The following is a 24,390-nucleotide window of genomic DNA, read 5'->3' as shown; positions in this document are numbered from 1 at the left end:
TAACTTTTATAGTCAAACTGGTGGTACCTGGGTATATTTTGCCTTCTTTACTTCTCTTTCCCCACTTGCTCTGTAGCAACGCCCCTCTTACCTAAGCTAAAGATCCCTGTGAAGCCTAGAAATACTGTGGGGTCTGCTCATCAAGAGATTAAAAGATTGGGACGTGCTAAGTTCAAAACACATAAGGGTATCAGCTTGTACAGGCTGATTGACCCAGTTTGGCTCAGACGTGCCCTAATGAACTGAATGATGGCCCATGAGGGTGTCACCTGGACAACCCAGCCAGATTCAGAGGTATTCTGTTTAATTGTGTGCTTGTGTCTGACTGTGGTTATTGTTGAACACGAGTAACACAAGCAGCACATTGATAGAATTACCAAGACCCTAGCCCTAATAAATGAGCACACCCCAAAGTAGCGGGCAAATCTGGTAACATTACTGTATACATTATGTCTCTTTCTCTATCTTTGCTGCTATCTGCACATCATAGGTAGGGACCTACCCAAATCATGACTGCATGGATTTTGCAGAAATCATTAAATGGAGTGATCTCTGTGAAATCCCTGAGGGTAAAAACTTACTAAAAATAAAATGCTGACTCCCCAGTGGAAGTCAGCAATCTGCCAAGCCATGCAGCCTGCCCAGGGAAGAAGACTGTAGGCACAAAGGCATGCAGGCAAGAGGGCTGCCCCCACCCCTCACCACTGATTGGCTGAGAGGGCTGCTTGTTGTGTGCTCCCACCCCTCTCCACCAATCAGTGATGAGGGGCAGGGCTGCATGATGGATAGCCCTCTCAGCCAATCAGTGGTGGGAGATGAGGCCACTGAGCTCCCTCAGCCAATAAGAGGCATGGGGGGAGGAGGCCTGGCCACCATAAATCCTTGACGGTAGCAGCTGGCCCTGCAATCTGTAGCATCCCCTGTACTGCTCTCCCCTCTGCTCTTTGAAGTATTGCTTGTCATTATAGCCATGAGGAAGAAGCCCACCATTAGGGAAACAAGGACCCATTCCATAGGCCCAAGAGACAGCAGAAGGTATAAATTTCCGCACCTGGCAATCACATGAAGGCATCTGTTGCTACACATGAGAACCCCCTCGCCTATCCCTCCTGCTGTAATCCTCACATCACAGAGCTCTTTTTCAAAGCTGAGGATCTCCCACAGAGGCACCCACTCCCTATCTTCTCCCCTAATCACAACACTATCACACAAAACATGGAAAAGAAGTCAGTCATCTCCACCACAGTGGCAGGCAGGGTGAGCACTAGCAGCCTGGTGGAGGGAAGGACATCAACTGTGTATCACTGGGGGCTTTTTTCTTAAAAAGGAACATCGGCAGCTAAAAAAACACACTCCGTTCCTTTCCCTGACACCCTTTTATAGCATTCAGTCTTAACAGCATAGTGGTTTTTCTTAATACCCATTTCATTTCCTCATCTGGTTTATTTTAAACACATCATGATCTGTAGGAATCTCTAAATACTGTAAATATAAACTATATTTATAGTTTGTGTGTGTGTGTGTGTGTGTGTGTGTGTAAAATAGCAGTCTAAAACAAAAACAAAGTACACCGCTGTGGCTTTGTACAAATTTCTACACAGCCAAGGAGGGGCTAGGGAGATAACCCTCCTCCCCCATGTCTGGCATGCTGGCAGACAGAAAACATACAAATGGAGGGTACCTATAATCTTCCACTACACGTCGAGACCCACATTCAGCAGGCGAGGTTTGAAACAGACTGCTGCTGTTGACTTTCAGAGCATACTACAAGGCTCACTTTGGTTTTTTACAGCATCTTTCCATTGCCTTTTAGAACACTGGCCTAGTTAATGTGTTGAGTGTTGCTTTTCCTTGCATTAATAGTTGCTATGTAGAAGATGACTAGGCTGACTGAAATTTCTATTTGAACTTACAGTTTAAAATAATTTCAAAGCAGTCCCAGCCTGCATTCAGAATGTTTTGATTGCTTAAAATGGAAAGAAAGGAACACCAAAATCACCATCATCAGGGATTCTAGTTTTCTGTGATAAAACCCCCAAAATTTTCTGATAAAAACCCACATTTATCTTTGGCAGGCCCCTCTACAATGCTGATTGGCCAAAGGGCCCTGGAGGCAGCCCTGACCTTTGCCCCTTATTGGCAGAGAGGGCTGCCATTCATGCAGCTCTGCCCCTCACTGCTTATTGGTCAAGAGGACTACAATTCATGTGACACCCTCCTTGCCCCCCCCACTGATTGGCCAAGAGGCACTAGGCTGCATGACAGGCAGCCCTCTTGGCCAATAAGTGGCAGAAGGAGGAGGGGTGGCCACAATCTTAGCTGCTTCCCTGTGTGCCAACAATTTCTCCCCCCCTGGCAGACTGCTGCAGCAACCATGAGAACTGGTGGCAAAAAGATTCACATTATGCTTGTCTGTTATTAAGCCATGTTCAGAAGAGGCTGACAAAGCTGAAGACATCAGTTGCACCAGAGAAGGTACCACCAGTCTTGACAGTTACAGGCTACAACATTTCTCCTCAGGTCAGACATGGCAATTCTCTTTCCTCTTCCTGGGGAATATTTATCCAGCAGTGAACCGACCAACAGTGCCCCTATTGTTTACAGATATGAGAACACACAGCAAGGCAATAAAGCCTACTGCTGGTCCTGACCACTCCCAAGCTAGTCATATCTGATCGGGCCATGATGTTCAGCGATCCTTTGCCACTGCAGTCTCAGACCTATTGGTGGTAATGGAAAAGGCCATGTTGGGGGAGCCCTCATTTCCGATCCATGACGCCTTCATTCCTATCTGAACCTACAAGGATGATTCTTGTTTAACAAACTCAGATAATCCTTTGACCCAGAGTGTTTGTCACAAGACATCTTGTAAAAGGTCCTTGAGGAAACTGTCTTTAGTGCCTGGTGCTCAAGACAAAGACTTTTGGAGAGAAGTTGTAGAAGAGTGCTATTCAAGGCAGGCTCAGCAATGGCTGTGACTACAGAATCATAGAGATGTAGGGTTGGATAGGACCCCATAGGCCATTCAGTCCAATCTCTGCCTGAGGCAAGATTATCCCTACCCAAACCATCCTATACAAATCCACTGTCTAACCACTTAGCAAAGCTACATAGTCATCCTTGACACAACACAAGACATAAGACTCTAACCCGCTACAGGTAAGGCAGGGAGACCACAATAACTAATGTTCTGCTGCCGTAAAAGTTGTTAAAATATGCTCAAGAGACCTCAGGAAGAGGGCCATGCCCACTTTTCTCTTTTACAGAGAAAAGGCAGAAACCCCCACAGCTCACATCAATCTGACCACGGGGTAAAATTCCTTCCTGACCCCAAATATGGGTTCAAGACCCTCAAAACCAGGAACCTCTGGGTTTAAGTACCATTAGGAGCACTGGCACACCTAATACACACCCTTGGCTGCAGCCAACAGCCATGCTTCTTTAAAATCCCTGACACATTTAGCAGCAGGTGGAGAAAAAAACCTCCCTCCCAACCCCATGTGGCAAACATTAAAGCCAGAAGCATGTGAATTACCCCTAGCAGAACACAGGAATAACTATGCCCAGATCCCCTAGACAGTAGCTGTCCAACCTCTTCTTGAACACCTCCAGTGATGGGGAATCCACAACTTTTCTATTCCACTGCTTCTCTGTTCTAACAGTGAAAAAAAATTCCTGATAATTATTCTAAACCTACCATGCTGCAATTTCAAGCCTCTGCAGCAAGAGAAAAAAGATGTTTTCCCTCTTCTTTATGGTAGCCTTTCAAGTATTTGAAGATGGCTATCAAGTTCCCTCTTAAGTGCCTTTTCCACAAGCTGAACATGCTTATTTCTTTCACCCTTCCCTTGTATTGCAGAGGATACATACCTTACCCTATCTCTTTAGGTAACCTGAGCTGGATACATTCCTGAGGGAGGGGGGCAACCTGCTTCCTCTGCCTACGGGACTGGTATCACAAACCTGAGTGAGGGGCTTGCTCCCTGGGGAGCTAGAAACTGCCAGTCTGCCCAGCAAACTAGTGATGCATTTCAAATTGGTTGGTTGACAGCCAACAGGTGCTGGCCTCCACTGGACCCAGTAAATGAGGTCACAAGGGCTATATAAGTTAGGGACTGCCCAGGAGGGGGGGCAGCAGCCATGAGGGAGACTCAGAGAAAGAGAAGAGTTGAACCATCTGAAACTTGTTCTCTCTCTCAAAACTCATGATCAAGGAACTGCCTGCCTCCAGAGGGAGTCTCCAACTGCCTCTGGATGATACTTGTGAGTAAGCTACCTGAGAACTAACTAGATATATAGTTTGCAGTAACTCCAATGCATGATCAAAGGTTACCCAGCCATGGGAGTTTGCTCTATGGGATTTCTCTGATATTGCCCTACCCTGTACTCTATTCCAACCCTACCCCTTGTAACCAATAAAGTTCTCCTTTGTACCTAATGTGGGATACTTATTGGGAGTGGGTCTAGATTATGCCTTGGGGTTCTCTTGATTCAGCTGACTAAGGGAAACCACTACTTCTGCTTCTGACCGAGAGAAGCATCTCAAGTTCTTGAAGTGAATCAAGTACCTTCAGGGGCTATTAGGCCTGTGTTTCCCAGGATGCACGGAGCCAGAATCAAACTCAGCCCTGGGTGGTGGCAGTGGAACCCCCAGGCTAGTGGGTGTGCTCCAGGAAGGGGGTTGGCCAGATGTGAGGCGCCCCCAGGGAGGCACTCAGAGCCTGGAAGGTGGTCAGGTGCAGTGAGGTGGGTGGCTCAACGCAGAAGTGCCCCCTACTGGCTCACCACACGCATCATCAAGACTGATCCAAAACATGAGTGGAAAGGGGTGGGGTGCAGGGGAGGAGGAGCCCCATCAAACATGTGCCAGCAGAGTCACCTGGGGTCCTAGGGAAACCACTGACATCACCTCCAGAGGTAAAACCCAACTTAACAACAAGTTGTGGTGGGTGAATAGACTCCAGTGTGACAGAGCCAAGGAAATGGGGTACACCCACTGGCTCATGCAGTGTGTTAACCTATCACATTTGGTGGATTAGCCAGGAAAGTACAGTAACCTATTGACAGATCACCCATGAATGAGATGGGGGGCCATGAGGCCAGATGAAATTTGGCAGCAGACACAGGGGATGGTCCTGCAGCTGTTACAGGAACTTACACAGACAAAGTTCCAGAAAATGGAGTCCCATGGCACCTTGTTCTCCTGGCAGCAAGACTTGGCAGAGCTGCTGGCCAATGCCCAAGTGGCTGGGGGTGGCAGCCACGAGGATTTCTGTATGCCCAGGATGATCAAAGAAGATGGCCCTGAAGTCTACCTGTAATTGTTTGAGCAGCTGGTGATGGTGTCAGGCTGGGATATGAGTGAGTGGATCAGTCAAATTGGGCCACTCCTAACAGGATGGGCCCAAGCCACCTACCAAGCACTTTTGCTCATGGAGGCCTTGGACTTTCAAATGGTTAAAGACGCCATCCTGTACTGCCCGGAGATTTATCCAAAGCATTACAGGCAGCAGTTCCAAGCCAAAAAATCAAAGAGCACTGGTAGCCCAGGTTGCTGGCCCAACTATTAAAAGAGATCAGAGCAAGATGGCTAAAGCCTGCTGAGAGACCATCTGTGGAACTTGAGATAGTGGTTCTCAAGCAGTTCATCTAAGATTCAGATGAACGGGCTCAGAAGTGGGTGCAGCAACATCATCCCCAAGCCCTTGATGAGGTGATATGGCTTGCCAAAGCTTACATGGAGGAGGTTGAAGGACCACCTCACAATCAAGAGCCACAAAGAGATGGCTTTGTCATGGGCAGGTCTTGTCTTACCAACCTCATCTCCTTTTATGATTATGTGACTTGCCACCTGGATAAGAGAAAGGAGGTTGACATTATATACCTTGACTTCCAAAAACCTTTTGATCTGGTATCCCATGATGTTCTCACAAGAAAACTGGATGACTGTGGGTTTAACTGCAAGACAGTTAGGTGGGTAGGAAGCTGGCTGCAGGGTAGGCCTCAGAGAATTCTAATGAATGGATCTGTGTCATCTTGGCAGGAAGTGACCAGTGGTGTCCTGCAGGGGTCAGTGCTTGGTCCAGTACTATTCAACATCTTCATCAATGATTTGGATGTGGGGGTGAAGAGCTCACTGGCCAAGTTTATGGACAATACCAAGTTATGGGAAAGTGTAGTCACACCTGAAGATAGGCTGCAGATACAAGTGGACCTAGACAGGCTTGCAAATTGGGCAGACCAGATGAAGTTCAACATTGAGAAATGTAAAGTGCTCCACCTGGGGATGAACAATCCCCTGCACACCTTCAGGTTTGCCAATGCTAACCTGGCCACCATTCTGAATGACAGGGACCTGGGGGTAATAACTGACCACAGTATGAACATGAGCTGGCAGTGCGATGCTATAGCCATCAAGGCTAACAATACCCTGGATTGCATCAATCAATGCATCTCCAGCAAAACCAAGGAAGTGATTCTTCCACTGTACTCGGCATTGGTGAGACTACAGCTGGAATACTGCATCCAGTTCTGGGAGCTGCACTTTAACAAGGATATGGCGAAGCTTGAGAGAAACCAGAGAAGGGCCACCTGTATGATCAGAGACTTGTACAGCAAGCATTACAAGGAAAGACTGAGGAATCTGGGACTCTTCAGCCTAAAAAAGAGAAGGCTGAGAGGTGACTTGGTAGCAGCTTACTGCTAAATCAGAGGCATACATCCAGGGCTCAGTGAAAAACTGTTCACCAGGGCACCCTTCGGGAATACTAGGAGTAATGGTCACAAACTCCTGAAAGACCTTTTCAGGCTCAACATTAGGAAAACCTAGTTCACAGCTAGGGTGTCCAGACTGTGAAATAAGGTCCCTCCAGAGGTGGTGCAATCACCTACCTTGAAAATCTTCAAGAGAAGACTGGATGGTCATCTGGCTAGGGTCACCTGACCCCAGCTGTCCTTCCTGCTTTGTGTAGGGGGCTGGACCTGATAATCTTCCAAGGTCCCTTCCAGCCTTACAATCAATGAATCTATGAAAACCCCAAGGCAGTCCATCTGCTAAGGCAGGATGGGACAATATGCCAGGGCTGGCACTGAGGACAGGTGTGCCCCTTACTGGCACTGACCCACTGGATTCCCTCACGACAGCACAGGCCAGGGATTCCTATACCATGATACAATGCCAATGGCAGGTGAGAGTGGGATAGAAAAGACGGATTTCAGCTTCAGCTATGCATGTCCAGAACCATATCACCCCAGCCTATCATGAATGCCCAAGTCAAGAGGCACACTCTTATGGCCATGGTGGACACTGGACGCGTGCAGTCAGTAGTCCACACAACCACCTTACCCACACAAGCCAGCACTCCAACCAGAGGCAAAACATTGGTCTGTGTGCATGGCAGGCAGCAGACCTATAAGCAATGCCAACTGCCAGTGACAGTCCTGGGTAGGACTTACAAAATTTCCATTGGGATCACATCGCCTCCCCTATCCTATGCTACTCAGCCGTGCATATGTAATGGAGGTGCTGCAGACCACCCTCACAGGGACTACTGACCCAGAAGTACTAGGTGGGTTTGTTGAAGAGGACACAAAAGGACCACTCCTGGTAGACAGGGAGGACCCCCTCAACCTGGAGGATGTAACTGGCTTCAGACAGTTTTGAGTGGACCAGCTTAACAACCCTGCATTCTGGCATGCCTATGATCCAGGCCTGGTACAATGTAATGGCGGGCTGCTACAATCAACTCAGGCCACTCAGGTCCCACATTTTGAGGTAAGAAATGATCTCTTTTATCATTTTGCAAAAGGGAAAGGGGCAGGACAGGAGATAGCCCATTTACTGGTGCCCTAACAGTACAGGGCCCTCCTAGTCAGGTTGGCCCATGATGGGCCCATAGGAGGCCACCTACGCAGGGATAAAATGGAGGCCCACCTGTTGCAGATGTTCTTTTGTCCAGGGATCTATAAGGAGGTTTGGTGCTACTGTAAAACATGTCCAGTGTGCTAGGTAACCATGACTGATAGCCCACCCACCCATTACTCCCATGGTCCCCATTTGAGAAGCCATTTGAATGGATTTCTATGGATATTGTGGGCCCCTTTCCAAAGAGCAGTGCAGGTTATCAGTATGTCCTGGTAATAATGGACTATGTCACTGGTTTCCTGGAAGCCATACCAATCCACATGACAATGGCCCTGAAGATCATGGATGAGCTGCTTAAATGGATAGCAAGGGTGGGGGTCCCTAAAGAAATCCTGACAGACCAGGGCACAAATTTCACAGACAGGGTAATGAGGGGAGTTTGTCAAATACTCTGGGTGAAGCACCTGAAAACATCAAACTACCATCCTCAGACTGACGGGTTGTTCAAGCAGTTTAACCTCACATTGAAGCTGATTCTAAGGAAGTGTATACAAGGGGACCCCCAGAAGTGGGATCAAATGTGAAGGAAGTGTATACAAGGGGACCCCCAGAAGTAGGACTCTTGATGTTTCCTATCTAGGAGGGTCCCCAAGCCCCCATGGGATTTTTACCTTTTGAATTCATATATGGGTATCAGCCACACGGTCACCTCAAAAAAATATGGGAAAGCTGGGAGCGACAACTAGTCAGAGGGCAACCTTGCCATCAATCAGGAGGTGGGGGATGTTATGTGACAGGCTCAAAACTCAGCTGCTACCACACTGGCATCCATGTGGCCAGTCTAAGGGCAAGCTGGCCAGCACCAGGCACCTAGAAAAAGCATCATCAGTTGGTCCAGCACCATGAAGCTCCAGGCTTAAAGGGGGTCCAGAAGTGGAGACACATGAGAGAAAAGAGGTAGCACCAGCAGCAGAACCGGACACTCTCCCCACAGCCGGAAGTGACCTGGCATATCTGTTTGGGACCAGCATGCCCAGAGGGGCAGCATGTGTCTGCTGGCTCCTCACATCCTTCAGGGAGCCAGCAGCTCTCCCCAGGGCTAAAGTCCCTGGAAAACACATAGAAGCCCAGACCACCCAGTCAGCCCTGTGAACTGCAACAGCCAGGTTGCTGCAGCTAGCGAGCCAAGCACACATGACACAATACCACTCCCCAGGAACCATGACAACCCCTGAAGGAGTGCTTAAGCAGGTCAGCTGGGGCCGAGAAAGGACAGCCCAGTGGAAACTGCCAAAGACTCCTGAGGGGAGAACCTGGCACAGGACCCTACTGGAACCACACCCCACTACTGAACTTTCACAGAACCAGAGTGCCCCAGCAGGGTCTCAAAGGATCATGAGCAGTGCATGAACACAGGGAGAGGAAACAGGGCATGCCCACAGGCTGATGCAGTGGTTATGAGCCTGTCACACTCGGGTTTCCCCTGCTTCTATGCCAGACCCCATTTACACAACCACAAACGTACACTGATATTAACTTTTTTTGGCACCCTCCCAACTGCAAAGCAACTCTTCGTCAAATGTCATTTCTACACTAGAAGTAGGTTTCCAATCTGAATTAAAGGAAAGTTCATATTTTGCTGCCTCCAATACAGTTCGAAGCTTGGCTACAAGCCTTGACAGTTTTGAGCTTAAAGCTGATATAACCTGGACTTGACCACATTTACAGACCAGCACCATGTAAAGTTATCTTCACATAAATTAGACTTGGGATTCATGTTTTCAAATGTGCTTCAAGCAATCTATCCTGTTTGCTCATCCTTATGCTCCAGTAGGAGACAGTACTTACAATTCCCTAAGCTCACCAAAAGTATTCAGAACTCTTGGTAGAGGTGATATCTTTTATCAGACCAACTAAATAGTTGCAAAAACATTTCTTTATTTGCAAGCTTTTGGGCTCATGCACCCTTCCTCAGGCAAAGAAGAATGCACTGATTGTAATATTTCTCCCAGGTAGAAATGAAACTTCATATTGCACAGGAAAATAGAAAGATGTTATAGGTTTCCCTGGGTGGAAAAGTTCATTTTATGCAAATTAGACTCAAATAAATATGGAAGCAATCTGTTTACCTCCAAGATGTCTGATGGTAAGCAGGGTATTGAAATTATCTTTCTTCTTGTTAAGATTTTTTTACTGCTCAGGAGAGGGGGGTCGATGGAATGTATCTCCTGGCTGAGGCAATTCTGTTGTGCATCAGTCGGTCTAATAAAAGATATTGCCTTTATCAAGAGTTCTCAATACTTTTGCCTATAGACCAACATGGCTAAAACCTGTATTCCTAAGCTTGTCAAGATGTTTTTGGTCATCACCATTCTCCTGGCACTTTGAAAAGCAGTAAGAACCTGGTTCTCTTGCTTTTGAAAAGATATCCCAGACTCTATTCCACACCTCCTAGTTAGTACCATCCATCTATTGCTTCTCAGTTAATCCCAGTCACTGCTGTACGTCCGATTTGCACAAAATCTACAGGGCTTATATTCTTCTCAATGCCAGAAAGCTGCTGGGGGTGGAAGCTCAGATGGCAAACAGCAGCAACTATGCAGAATGTAGCAATGCTCTCTGATGAATTGTTTAACTTAGCAAACAAAGCCTAAAGTAAGGTCAAAGAATATTGACGAGATTACAAGCAACCTCAGCTTCTCAGTATGTTTGTATGGGCATGTTTATAATTCCACAGGTCCCAAAAGCAAGAACAGTTGGTTATCAGCTCCTTTCTGTCTTACCTTGCAGCTTTTTCAGAACAGCCACCTCCATCTTGAGGACCTGTTTAGGTTGCTGTGCTGACTCCACCTTCAGGGCCACATTCTCTCGGGTCAGGAGATCCATCGCTTCATAAATCTCACCGAAGCCCCCACCACCAATTTTCTTTAGCTAAACAAAACACAAATGTATGGGTTAGTCATAAATGATGAAAGAGATGCTGTACAGTTAACAGCCAACTACAGAGAGGAGATGGCATCAGCCCCTTCACTGCACAGTAACAAATTAGTCCAACTCATTGCTCTGTCTGTACTGTACACTGACTACTTTACTGCACAATAAAGTCAGAACCTTGCTCCCCAGTGAATTTATGCTGTACTATGCAGTGAACATAAGAATATAAAGAAGATGTCAAGTTCCCTGGTCTCTCTCTGATAGGCACCAACCCTTCACTGCACAGTTATGAAAGGGCCAAACTCCCCACCCTCTATGCAGTGGATCAAGCATGTTTAATAAGCACTAAGACATGAAACCAGCTCACCAGTCTGCCTCTACTGTGCACCATTCCCTCTGCTGCACAGGGAGGCAAAAACCCAACTACACCATTTTGTCTGTGCTGTGCACCAACCTTTTGCCTACACAGTGATATAAAAGTCTGGTTTCTCACTCTGTCTGCCCTCTGCCCTTTACAATATAAGAGAGTAAAGTAAGGGAGAATGTAATTTTAAGTAGGGGTGCACCAATAGAGATTTTGGGGGCCAATACTGATAGCCAATATTTATGGAGGTGTATCAGCTGATATCGATATCTGACACAACTGCCTCCAGGTGGTCAGTCCAGTGAGGTGGAAAGGGGTGGAGGGAATGGACGTGCGGAGGGGGGGAAGAACAACACCCCCTCTGGTGAGGGAGGGGGCAGGGGCAGGGGCAGGCACTGCCCAGTAGGGGCAGGGTGGTATGAGGGACAGAGCTGCAGCTTGGAGGGGTGGGGAAGGCAGCTCCAGCTGCTTCTTGCACCACATGAGGGCGGGGGTGGGGGGGACATGTGCCCCCAGATCTGCGTGGCATGGGGTGGGCTGCAGGTGTGGGGTAGAGCCAGGGCTTTTCATGCTGGGGGCTGGGTTCAGAGCAGGCTCCAGTGGCATGGGAAGCAGGCTGCAGCCACCCCAGATTTCACCGCAGCTCCACTCCCAGCCTTATGCTGCCACCCATTACCCAGCACAGCCCTGGCTTTTCCCAGTGCTTGGGTGGAGGCAGGACATTCAGCAGTGCGTCACTGGGAGGGGAGCTGTGATGAAATTTGGGGTGGTTGCAGCCTCCTCCCAGCGCCATCAGAGCCCTCTCCAATCCCAGCCCACAGCAAGAAAAGCCCTGCTGCCACAACCCCACCCCACCCCATGCAGATCTGAGGGCACATGTCCCCCATCCCCGCCCTCCCAGGGTATAAGCAGCTGCGGGAGCCATCCCCCCATGATTCATGCCTCCATCCTGCACCCCCATCGCAGCTGGGCAGCATCTACCCCTGCCCCCTCGTGGAAGGCATTGATCTGCCCCCCCACACCCATTCCCTCCCCTTCCAACTTACCAGCTGGAGGCAGCTCTCTATGCTGCTGGCTCTGCTCTATGCTGCACTGTGCCTGCGCACAGCATAGGCATTTATCAGCCAAATTATCAGCCCCATAGGGCTGATATCTGATATAGACAATTTTCTTCATATTGGTATTAATCCGATATCAGACCGATGTATTGGTGTGTCTGTAGTTTTAACCCATCCTTTGCTTCCTCCCTGTATTAGCACTGTTTTGCATCAAAAAAACACTGCACAAATTAGAACAGATGTAAGACCAATCCAAATTATGGCTGTACATAAATGTACATATGACGTAGGAGAATTGTCCTGGGTTTGTTCTCCTGGTAGAAAAATTTACCTGGAGATGCCAAAATAGACATGCAAGTACTGAGTCCCTGAAGAGAAGATAACTTGTAGTGCCAATGCTGCACACCCAGGGGGGCCCCTGCATACATATCTCAACATGTTTTTAGGTTCTCTCAGTCAGCCTGGAGACAGAATGGCTGCACTACAGACGGCAACCCTGATTTGCCAACACAGACTGCGCAGAGTTGATGGCTAGAAAATGGTATTTAGAGGTTTGCTTTTGGGAACTGGTTTGTAGGTAAAGTAGATGTTGCATTAGAGCAATGGTTCAGGGGAAAGGCAAGGGTTAATTGTTTTCAAAAACCCTGTTTGTGACAAAGGTTCCTTCAAGGCCCACTATGTCTGAAGACAAGAGATACACAGGCTAGGAAACTGAAGACACGTACCACATTGTTCCATAACAGGGGGCTGCCTGTCACTTTTTCAGGCTCTGGAGTCCAGCATGGTCACATCCCCTTGTGATGTCTGCTCCCTTTTGGGGTCTCTGGCGCACCAGCTAGAGGAGCTCCAGGCCACAGTCCAGAGACTGTGTGCCATCAGGGATGGTGAGCAAGAGATAGACTCCTACTGCCAGGCCCTTCACACCCTGGAGGCAGCGGGCAGACCAAGGTCACTTTCCAGGACAAGGGAGGACTTGGAGACCTCCCATCCTGTTCAGCCAGGGGGTTGGACCAAGGTGGCCCAAGGCCTGCTGCACCAAGGTCCCTGCCCTCCTGGAGCTTTGCAGCAGGTATGAACCTCTTGCAGCCCCAGCAGAGCCTGCCAAGCTGCCAGCTCCTGCAGGCAACACAGGCTCAACTGCAGCTACCGCCCCCTCTCTCCCCAACACAAAATGCAAAGTCTTTGTCATGGTAGAGTCCATCCTGAGAGAGGCTGAGGGGGCAATCTGCCACCCTGACCCCTTAGCCTGGGAAGTCTGCTGCTTCCCAGGATCCCATATCTGAGACATTGTGGAGAAGATCCCTGGGCTTCTCTGGCTCACTGACCACAACCCTATGCTCCTTATCCATGTGGGCATCAATGACACTGCTTGGAACAATCCCAGCCAGGTCATGAAGCGCTACAGGGATTTGGGAGCAGAGCTTAAGGGGTTGGGGGCATGGGTGGTGCTCTCTTCAATCCTCCCAGTCTCAGGCTACAGGGTGTGCAGGGAGAGGAGGACCGAGGCAGTGAACCCAAGACTGCGGCACTGGTGTCACCAGGAAAGCTTCAGCTTCCATGACCACAGTCCGCTCTTTGGTGAGAGAGGCATTGAGCTGCTGGGAAGGGACGGCCTCCACCTCTCTCCCCGGGGAGGAGGCTCTTCTCAGCCAGACTGGCTGACCTGCTTCACTGGGCTTTAAACTAAGCCTGCCAGGGGATGGGGGCACTACCGCAACTGCTGGCCCACCGAGCAACCCTTGCAAAGCCAGCAGGCCGAGGCACTCTAGGGAGCCCACCCCTGCCCCAGCCCTGGAACGCTCTGTGGGCAAGGCAGGGGCCGCCAAAGGGACACTTGCCTACCTGTACACAAATGCCAGGAGCTTGGGGAATAAACAGGAGGAATTTGTCCTCCTGCTTAACACAAATAAATACGATGTCATAGGGATAACAGAGACGTGGTGGGACTCCACCCATGACTGGGCCACAGGTATAGACAGCTATACTTTGTACAGTAAAAATCATGTGGACAAAAGGGGTGGGGGGGTGTAGCTCTCTATGTAAGGAAAGCTATGTCAAGGATGGACAACTGGAGACCCTCTGAATGAGAATCCATAGGGAACATGGCACAGGGGACACAATGGTGGGAGTCTATTACAGACCTCCTACCCAGGATCAAGAGCTTGACCAGGAGTTCGCCAGGGAATTGACCAAGGGCACACAGTCCCAGTCCATGGGTTTCATGGGAGACTTTAACTACCCGGACATCTCATGGGAAGAGCACTTCGCCAAATCTCGTGGGAAGAGCACTTGGCTAAATCTGAACGGTCACAAAGTTTTTTCATGTGCGTGCATGACCTCTATCTGAAACAAGAAGTCTATGGGCCAATGAGAGGTAAAGCACTGCTCGACCTGTCACTGGCAACAGGGGATGACCTTATCAGTGACCTAATGACAGAAGGGAAGCTGGGAGACAGTGACCACGAGCTGATTACCTTCACCATCTGTGGTAAAGCTGGCAAGTCAGTCAGCAATACAGAAGTCCTCAACTTCAGGAAAGCTGACTTTGACAAGCTCAGGAGGCTTGTCAGTGAGGCCCTAAAGAACCTCAGTCCAAAGGGGAGGGGAGTTCAGAATGAGTGGTTGCTCCTCAATGGAGCAATCCTCAATGCACAAGCAAAGTCTATTCCATCTCAGAGGAAAGGCAGCAAAAGGGCACAGCAGCCCCCGTGGCTATGCAGGGAACTAGTGGACCTCCTGCAGCTAAAAAGAAAGGGGAGATCAACAGCAAATAGGTAGAGCCCTTTTCTCCCCACCACCACCTGGGTTGATGAGGAACAATGGTAATAAGCTGATAGAGAATAGGTTTAGGTTAGAGATCAGAAGGCAATTTTTTATAGTTAGGGTGGCCAAAATCTGGAACCAACTTCCCAGGGAAGTGGTCCTCGCCCCTACCTTAGGAAAATTCAAGAGGAAGTTGGACGATCACCTGTCTGGGGTCTTGTGAACCCAGCATTCATTCCTGCCTGTGGCAGGGGGTCAGGCTAGATGATCTGTTCAGGTCCCTCCTGACCCTAGCTACTATGAAACTATGAAAGGCCTACAAAGGATGGAGGACAGGATCCACCTCCAAGGAGGAACATTCTGCCCTGGTCCAGACCTGCAGAGATCAAACCAGGAAAGCTAAGGCTGCAACTGAACTCCAAATGGCTACAAGCATCAAGGACAATAAAAAGTCCTTTTTTAGATATGTGGGGAGCCGGAGGAAAAGCAAGGGCAACACCAGATGGGACAACTGACAACAGGCTCAAGAAATGGGCAGATGAGAACCTGATGGCGTTTAACACTGAAAAATGCCAGGTTCTCCACCTTGGGAGGAAAAACCCGCAACATGCTTATAGGCTCGGCAGTGCTACACTGGCTTGGATGAAAGGGACTTGGGGGTCAGGATTGACCACAAGATGAACATAAGCCTTCAGTGTGATGCTGCAGCTAGTAAAGCAAGCAAAACACTGACTTGAATCCATAGATGCTTCTCAAGCAAATCCCAGGATGTCATTTTCCCCTTGTACTCAGCCTTGGTGAGACTGCAGCTGGAGTACTGTGTCCAGTTTTGGGCTCCACAATTCAAAAAGGATATGGAGGAGCTTGAGAGAGTCCAGAGGAGAGCCACGCGCATGATAAGAGGTCAGTAAAACAGACCTTACGATGATAGGCTGAGAGCTATGGGGCTCTTCAGCCTGGAAAAGCATAGGCTCAGGGGTGATCCGGTGGCCACCTGTAAGTTTATCAGAGGTGCTCATCAACATCTGGGGGAACATCTGTTCACCAGAGCACCCCAAGGGATGACAGGATCGAAGGGTCACAAACTCCTCCATGATCATTTCAGGCTGGACATGGAGAAGAAAGAATGCAAAAAGAGGGATTTCAGAGCAACAAAGAGTCCGCAATGGGGAACCCAAGGCCACCACGGACAGAGAGCACACCACCAGCCCATCTCACCCACCCCGCTGGGGGGTGGGCCTCGGCCCTTGACCTCCAGTATGTTGACAACTGCCAATCAAGATGACACTCAAATACTGGCCAGATGTACCTTCCCTCTGACACCCCTAGAACTGGTAGATATAGAATTGGGGTGGGCTATTTTGTTTGCCTTGCCTGGATTATTCTTATCTGCCATCACTGTATCAATAAAATTTGTCTATTATTGAATGGAGAAGTCATGGTTGGTTTGAGAGTTTGGGTCTGCCTGGAGCAAGGTATCTGAGTTATAAATCCAGTGCCAACAAGAGTCCGCTTGTACAATTCCCTGCAATGCAATGTGAGATTGTGAAGGGGTCATGGTCTGCTCCTTGTTCAGCTACAGCAACAAGAGTCCAGTGAGCAGCACACTGTCACTGGCAGCTGATAATGAGAAACCCCCCTGGGAATTATTTAATCCTGGTTGTTCCCAAGTTATTTTTCTCCTGAAGCAACTATTTTTGCTATGGGAAAAAAACTCACGAGTGTAAAGATATTCAGGATTTTCCTGAGAGAGCAGAGACTCTCCCAAGAGAAACTGAGTATCTGTATGTGGCCAGTGCCAGAGTTCCATGGCCTCAAAACATCATTCTGGTCCCTGAGGCTTGCCAAGGCATAGGACTACTTATATCCCCTGTGAAAATAAAGAATCTGCTATGAAATATCCTACTCATGACACTATGACAGAAAAGAATCTCCATAGAACCTGCTATAGAGGCTTTATGCCACATATAGACTCTCATGGCCAAGGAAACCTTTATGGGGGCCTGTACATGAGTTGGGAGGCTGCTCCATGGTAATTACTATGCTCCAGCCAGCATCTGCATCTCATGTATCAGCATCTCCATGCTTCAAAATGGCAATGGGGCTGCTCATCATTCAACAAGCTTTAGATAAAGCACCCCTGCCACCATTTTGAAGCACAGGGACACTGATACTCAAGACGCCCTCAGACCCACCTAATTAAAGCACTCCCCACTCATGCCCAGAGCACATGTAAAAATGCCGTATGTGATCAGTTAGACTGACTTCAAAACTGAAGCAGCCAGATGGCTCTAGAGACGTATGCCATTGTCCACACGTATAACAAAAGCAGTATGAAACTCACAGTGTGTAAAGTCAAAGTAGTCACATCAGACAGACATCAATTAAATTTACACTTCTGATGGGAATATCCTAGCTACTGCAACCTGAAAACGAAACAACACTTATAGGAAGGGGATGGGGGAGGGGACACTCTTCATGCATTCTGCAAGTCATATCCTACCCTGTAACACTACTGTCTATTAGCTCAAGATTATGGTTTCCTACTCTATTTACAGTGGGTGCCAACCCTGAACCTTCCCCGCAAGTGTCATTCCCCTGTCTGATTTGTCACTGTTTCCTGCTCCCTCCCCAATCTGCCACATGCCACACCCAGAGGCTGTCCACTCCACTTGTGGCACATGCACCATGGGTTAGCAACCCCTGCTCCAGTACATAAAAAGCTGCAATAGAAAAATGCACAAAACGTAAATATTCCAAACACCTCCCCACATTCAAGATGCCATTTCACACTTTGGTTGTCCTGGGTAAATGACAATGTTTCCAATTTTGGGTTTTACAGATTCTAAACAAAGTAATTTCTCAAAGACCAGAAGTTACCATCAAAGAGCACCTCAGAGAATATTAAGTATTAATGAGCCCAACTTTGCACACTTCCTAGCCATTCAAGCTACCATCCCCTATGTCAGTGGTTCTCAACCTTTTTAGACTCAAGGCACTTGCCCATAACTTTTAGGAAAGAGTAGCACATTTCAAAAACTAACTGATTTATTACAGACCTTACCTCCTTGCAGAGGGGCTTGGAAGTGTAGGCTGGAGAGCAGCCTGAGTCTGCATTTAACTCCTCACACCTACATATCTCTTCACATCTCAAGGCACACTTCAAAAGATCTTGCAGCACCTTGCTTGAGAATCACTGCTCTACGGCCAAAGGGGTCTGAGCATATCTAACTCCACAGACCTGCTCCAATCAGAAGTATCCAAGAAACTATTACAAACCAACATGACATTTTTTCTTGTCTGACCTCAGTGGAAGAAAACTGTGGGAGCTGTTTTACCCCACTTCTCTTTTCTTATTAACAAAAAACTTATCATTGGTAAAGGTTCTACTGTCTGTCAACTGCATCAGTCTGTTGATAGCAGGGTTGAAAATCACTGCAGAGATAGTGTGTATGGCTAACCACCACTAGCCTTTGCCTTCCTGCAGAATCCAAATGTCATATACCTTGATTTTGCCAAGATGCAGCAGTTATACCTGGCATGCTGGCTAATCTTATTCTTCATTTCCACTTTCCTGAAGGACACACAGTAACAGGTACTATATTTTCTCACAATCCCAACTTCCCTGTGTGCCTAGCCATCCCCTGTCAGTCCCAAATACAGAGATTTTACATATGTGGGGCCTGGACAGAGAATGCAAGTACATATAGCTGAACAGTATTATTACTACTATCTCTACTAGACAAAAAGGAAAGCCATTGAACAGTGTGTCTACACAAGACACATTATTGTGTGTTTGCCTAATTTACTGCAAAAGGTTGTAGCTAGTAGCAAAAGGCTCAGCACTGCTGAGGTGGTGCAAGGCAGGCACAGCAGGGTTGTGGCCTGCCCAGGGGGACACACAGAGCTTGCAGTGCCCTCAGGCTCGTTGTGGTATGTGCCCCAGGGCACAAAGTGGCTGCAGGCTTTTATAGCCTGTAGACAGGTGCTAGCAGTGGGGTAGCCCAGACCTGGAGCAGGAGAAGATCCCAACCAAGAGCCATGGGGCTAGCCTCAGGCTGGCCCCCTAGTGACTAGGCAGATTCGGCAGCCTCTACATGTGTGTTAAATTTGCTATCTGCTTTTGCAGGTAACAAAGTCAATCACAACTGCACAGTAAGCACACAAATCTACAAGTTTGCTGCTGGATATGCCCAGTCACTAGGGAGCCAGCCTGAAACCAGACCCAGCCTCTTCCACGTGGCTCCCATGCCACACCCAGGCCCAGCAACAGTGGGACAGCTGTGCAGGGACCCAGACAGCTGTCATGGGACACACCATGGCCTCATCCTCCCCATCCAGGCCTGGGATCACCTGCGTGCGCATGCCCATGCCTTCCACCTGGGGCCCCAACTGGAGCTAAGAGCAGGTTGGTAACCCTGTGGAGCTCTGGGGCAATGCAGAGGTCCCGCACCAGCTTCAGCAAAGCAGGTGCTTGAATTCCCACATTTATGAGACCTTGTCAGGCAGTATGTGGGAGCAAGGGCACTCCCAGTCAGTGCAGCAGTATTGCATAAAGGTCAAGGCCAGTGGGTGGCTATGACCAACCACAATCATCAGTCCAACCATGCCTGCAGACCCTTTATGCAGTAGGTGACCAACATTTTGGCAGCCTGGGACCCAGACCACAACCATGGCCATGGCCTACCCAAGCCCCTGCCCCACTCAGTAACATGTCACCAGAGGAGGGACGCTCAGGCATTTCAGGCATTCAGCATCCTGCCTCGCCCAGCTCCCCGGCTGCTTAATCCACCAGCAGCTCAGGGAGACCTAGCCAGTGCCTGCCTCAACAGACGTGCAGCCCCAGACCCTGACACAAGGAATAGCCAGCCATGTCACTGCCAGCCATCAGCAGCACCAGCTTCTCCCTGGGGGCAGCCCAAACCAGGCCAAGGACACCAACCACAGCTGTAAAACACCGGGAGGACCATGCCAAGCCATCACCCATGCCAGCCCCGGACACATGGTAAGCCCCACACTGGGAGGGAGGACACTCCCCATGCCAGCCCCAACCCTGCCTCCACCCCTGCCCCCATCCAGCCTCCCCACACTCCCCCGGCCCTAGGTTTCCCTCTACGGCACACAGAGAGGTGTGACACAGTACAAAACTTTATTGAGCAGCTTGCGCCCCTGCAACTGTGTGGCCATGGGCCTCTCACATGCCAAGGAAGGTGTCATTGCCAGTGGAAATGTTCTGCTCAGTAGCATGGGGGAGGGACATGTAGCACTGCCACAGGCAGCCCTCCAGGTGGTGGCGGAGGTTTGCAGCGCAGCCTGTACTTACCCTCTGTGTCATCATAGCTCAGGGTCCCAAACCAGGAACACAGGTGCACCCAGAGCACCAGGAGGATCAGCAGCAATACAGCATAGTGGCTTGGGCACCCCTCTGCCTGCACAAATAGCTCACTGCACACCTCCTGGGGCACACACAGCATGGCCATGCTCCAGGCACAGTGGCAGCATGGCAGGGGGCTGACCCTGGGATGTCTTCCCAGAGATGCCCACTGCAGAAAGGACGGGGGGGCACAGCCAGCTCATTGCCCCAGCTACCTGGGAGCCCCACACACCCCAAGCCCAGGCATGGTGGGCTGGGCAGTAGTGCAGAGCAGTCAGCCTATAGAAGGAAAGGGGAGGAGTGGGGTCTGGAGCTGCGGCAGCAAGCGCTGCCAGCAGACCAGTCTGTCTCACCCTGGAAATGGAGCAGAGGAGGCAGTCTGCCTGTAGCTAGCACCCAATGGACCACCAGCCCCAGGGGAGCATGCAGGGATGGGAGTCTCAGTCAATAGCCATCTGGGCCCAGGCCTGCCTGCCAGACTTACCATGGTCCCTGGCACCCATGCACAGCTGACCCCCAATCTGAGGCCAGGCAGTACATAGCCCCTGGTGCAGAGCATCTTATCTCTGAAATGTTGCAAACTATCACAAAAGGCTTCCGTCTCTTGGCTCTGCAGGGTCAGCATCTGGACACAGGGAAGAAGCCACAGGGCCAAGTAAGGATGCAGGCTCAGGCACTGGTGACACATAGGGGGTGTTTGCAGATGCACATGCACCCCCTGAGCATGGCAGTGAACCACATGTGAAAAGGTGCCACCAACACTGCCAGCAGTACCTGTGGGCAGTCATCACTCGCCACCCCCTGCCCCACACTGCTGACACCACCTGCAGCATCTGTGGGAAATCGTCAATCATTGCTGGCCAATTCCAACGCTGCTGGCGGCATCTGCAGGTGGTCCCCAACTGCCGGTCGGCACTTGCCACACCTACCCCACCGCCGACAGTGCTGTGGCCACCTGCAGGAGCTCCCCACTTGCCACTGCCACTCTCCCACTGCCAGCAGTGCTGCTGCTGCCTGCGGGAGCTCGCCATGCCCCGCCAGCCTCCAGGGGCATGCAACATTCATGGGCTCAGGGATGTTGTCACCCAGCGCTAGAACCATCTGGATGTGCCAGCTGTGCCAGAGGCATTCAGGATGGAATCTTCCTCCTCTAGTGGCTGGTGGTGGTGACAGAGGAGAGGGCATATAAGACCCAGGCCTGGTAGCAGGAGGATCTGGCCTGAGAGGAGAGGTGGCAGGAGGATGACCTAGCCCAGGAAGAGAAGTGGTGGGAAGAGGACCTGGCCCACCAGCAGACATGGCAGCAGGAGGACATTGCCTAGGAGGGGGAGTTCTGGGTCAAGCTCCTAGCCCTGGAGCAGGAGTGCCTTTTGATCCTGCAGAACCAAAATAACATCCTGGGCTGGGTCATGGAGGCCACAGACAATGACCGCCAGACCATGAACATCCTGGGCCTGACTGTCTTGTGCATGCCCACTGCTGCCCAGCTCCCAGCCCTAGCTCCACAGGACCCCTGGCAGCCACCCACCATCCTTCAGTAGGCTCCCACCTGGGCCAGGGAGGAGGTCCTCCACCACCCCCCACTGGCAGGAGTCCCTGGCCCAGCCCCTGCCCCGAATCCCACCTGGGCCCAGGCTCACTGCTCACCCCAGCTCCACGTGGGTGTGGAGCCAGAGCTGTCTGAAGCAGTGCCAAGACTGTATGCCCACCCTGCTGGACCTCAACTCCACCAGCCAGGGGGAAGTCACCTACTGTGGTGGAGCACTGGCTACCCGCCACACATGCCATGGTATGCATACCCACAGGGGAACAGCCAAAGGCTGGGGTGCTGGCCACTTACTCCTGGGCTCTGCTCCTAAGCACCTGCACCCCATGACCTCCCACTCTGGGACACAAAACCACAGGCTATGTACATAGTTTGAAAACTGGGAAGAGGATTTTTTATTATTATTAGGTGGAGAAGGTGGTGGAGGGGCTCTGTTTGTTGGGGAGGGAGGTTTGAGGGGGTTCTGTGTGTTGAGGGTGAGAGAGGGGGCTCTGTGTGTTGAGAGCAGGAGAGGGGGTGTATGCAATGGGAAGGGAGCAGGGAGAGAAGGGGGGTATACTGTGAGGGGAATAAAGATGTGTTCTTTGGATCTATGCCTGGTATGAGAGTGGTGCAGGGGGATGGGCAGGGAGTAGGGGGTCTGTGGGTGGTGGGGCAGGTAGGCTAGAGGAGAGAGTGTTCCAGAAGGTGGTCTGCCAGAACCTCCTGCCCCCAGAGATTGCTCCTCACTACCTTAAGGATTGAGAAGGGACCACATAAGGAAGATGGTGGTCCCTTAGGTACATAAGACCCTTTAGGACCTTATAAATCAAAACCAGCATGTTGAAATGCACCCTGAAGGCTATTGGGAGCCTATGCAGACTCTGGAACAGTGGAGTAATTTCTTCTTCACAATCCACCCATCATAAAGTGTGCTGACATGTTCTGCACCAACTGCCTCATTCAGTACCAGCTGCAGCTTCCAGACACTAATCAAAGGCAGCCCCACACAGAGAACATTGCAGTAACCTAGCCTCAAGGTAACCAGTGCACGGATTGTGGTGGCCAAATTCAAATCTGAAAGGGGCACAGCCTTGTCACCTGATGGAACTGCTTAAAGGCACACTTTGTCATGCCACAATTTAATATTCAGGTGGAGCAAATAAGCCAGGAGAACCCCAAGGCTTTGAACCCCATCAATGATGAGTGTCCCTATCCCCACCCCCTACCTTCCAGTCACAAGGTCTGCCAGCACCATCACCTCTGTCTTGTCTGAATTCAGATTCAATTAGCTCACTCACATCCAATCCCTGACTATAGCCAGGTACTAGGTAAGGACCAGGGTTGTAGGGCCTGTCTCAAATGAGAAAGACATTGAAAGATGGAGCTGGGAGGCATCTGCATTCTGATGGTGCCTCATGCCAAATCACCATATAGTCTTATTCACGGGTCTCATATACACATTAAGCAGGAAAGGTGACAAAATGGTCCCCTGGGGAGCCCCAGTGGAAAGGCTTCAAGAGGATATTTTGCATTTACAACCTACTTTTTATAGATGGGCCTATGAACTTCCCTTCATCAACCTCCTAGGTACAGAAACTTACGGACTCAGTATAGACATTGGATTTATGACAGACTACAACCTGTCGGACATCTGACTCCCCAGGTACCTCTCCACTTTTACCACCTTCCCCCCTACCCCAGCCTGTCTCTCTTAGCCCCTGGTGCCTCTATTTCCATTTTCACTGACTGGCTTTCTTGCCTGCATTGCATGCCAGCCTCTGGCTTCTTTACCATTCCTTCCATTCAGGAACAGCACACACACCAACTGCAGGTGCTTCCTCAGCCTGACAAAGGGTTTTTCAAACTGAAAGCTGGCATCCCAGGCAACTAAGCTGAGTTCATCTGGAGCCTCACAACTCCACTGCAACCAGCAAGACTCAGGCCTGTCAAAGACATGACGGGTCTGGGCTTTCCCCAACCAGGACTGCATGCATGCATGTGGTGGCTAGAGGTTATGGCACCTCCTACGCACCTTTCAATAGGGGGATCCTCAGTCCTGGAATTTTCTGGGGCTGCCACACCACTGGCAGTCCCACCAGGCCTCCTGACCCTGGCAGAGTGCAGTTTTACTGGTCATGCCCAGAAGCTGGGGTGTCCTCCTTCCCCAGAGCCCCAGCCCATATCTCCAAGTTCCTCCTAGCATGGGAGCTCAGCAAGGAAATGTTCTTCCCCTGCTGGCTGGTGATGCAGTAAGTGCTGCCTCCAGCTCTGAGAGCAGGGCATTAACTAGCTTTAAAAAAATGGAAATAGGTGCAGAGTGAGAAGGGTGGCACTCACTCCATCTGCAGGTGGAGCTTAGGGAACCCCATCAGCGGGAGGTTCAACTTCAGGAACACCAGCTGCTTCATTAAATCAGGATCCAAGGATGTGCAGAGGGGTGTCACAACATCTCTAGCAGTGCTGAACATCCTCTCACTTGGAACACTGGTCGGTGGACAGAACAGG

The 24,390-nt window shown here is 50.1% G+C and overlaps 1 protein-coding gene across 1 annotated transcript in view; it reads right to left on the bottom strand.

Moving 5' to 3' along the window:
* The window catches only part of TTBK1 (tau tubulin kinase 1), a 288,897-nt gene that overhangs the window by 194,247 nt on the left and 70,260 nt on the right, over positions 1 to 24,390 (bottom strand). Inside the window, exon 2 of the mRNA XM_019549020.1 lies at positions 10,648 to 10,795. Coding sequence (XP_019404565.1) covers positions 10,648 to 10,795 — 148 coding nt within the window. The remainder of the gene's footprint in view (positions 1 to 10,647; positions 10,796 to 24,390) is intronic.

The sequence above is a fragment of the Crocodylus porosus genome, unplaced genomic scaffold, assembly GCF_001723895.1.
Source record: "Crocodylus porosus isolate Cpor-Errol unplaced genomic scaffold, CroPor_comp1, whole genome shotgun sequence".
In the NCBI taxonomy this organism is placed as follows: domain Eukaryota; kingdom Metazoa; phylum Chordata; order Crocodylia; family Crocodylidae; genus Crocodylus; species Crocodylus porosus.
This window is presented reverse-complemented; position numbering and strand designations above follow the sequence as displayed.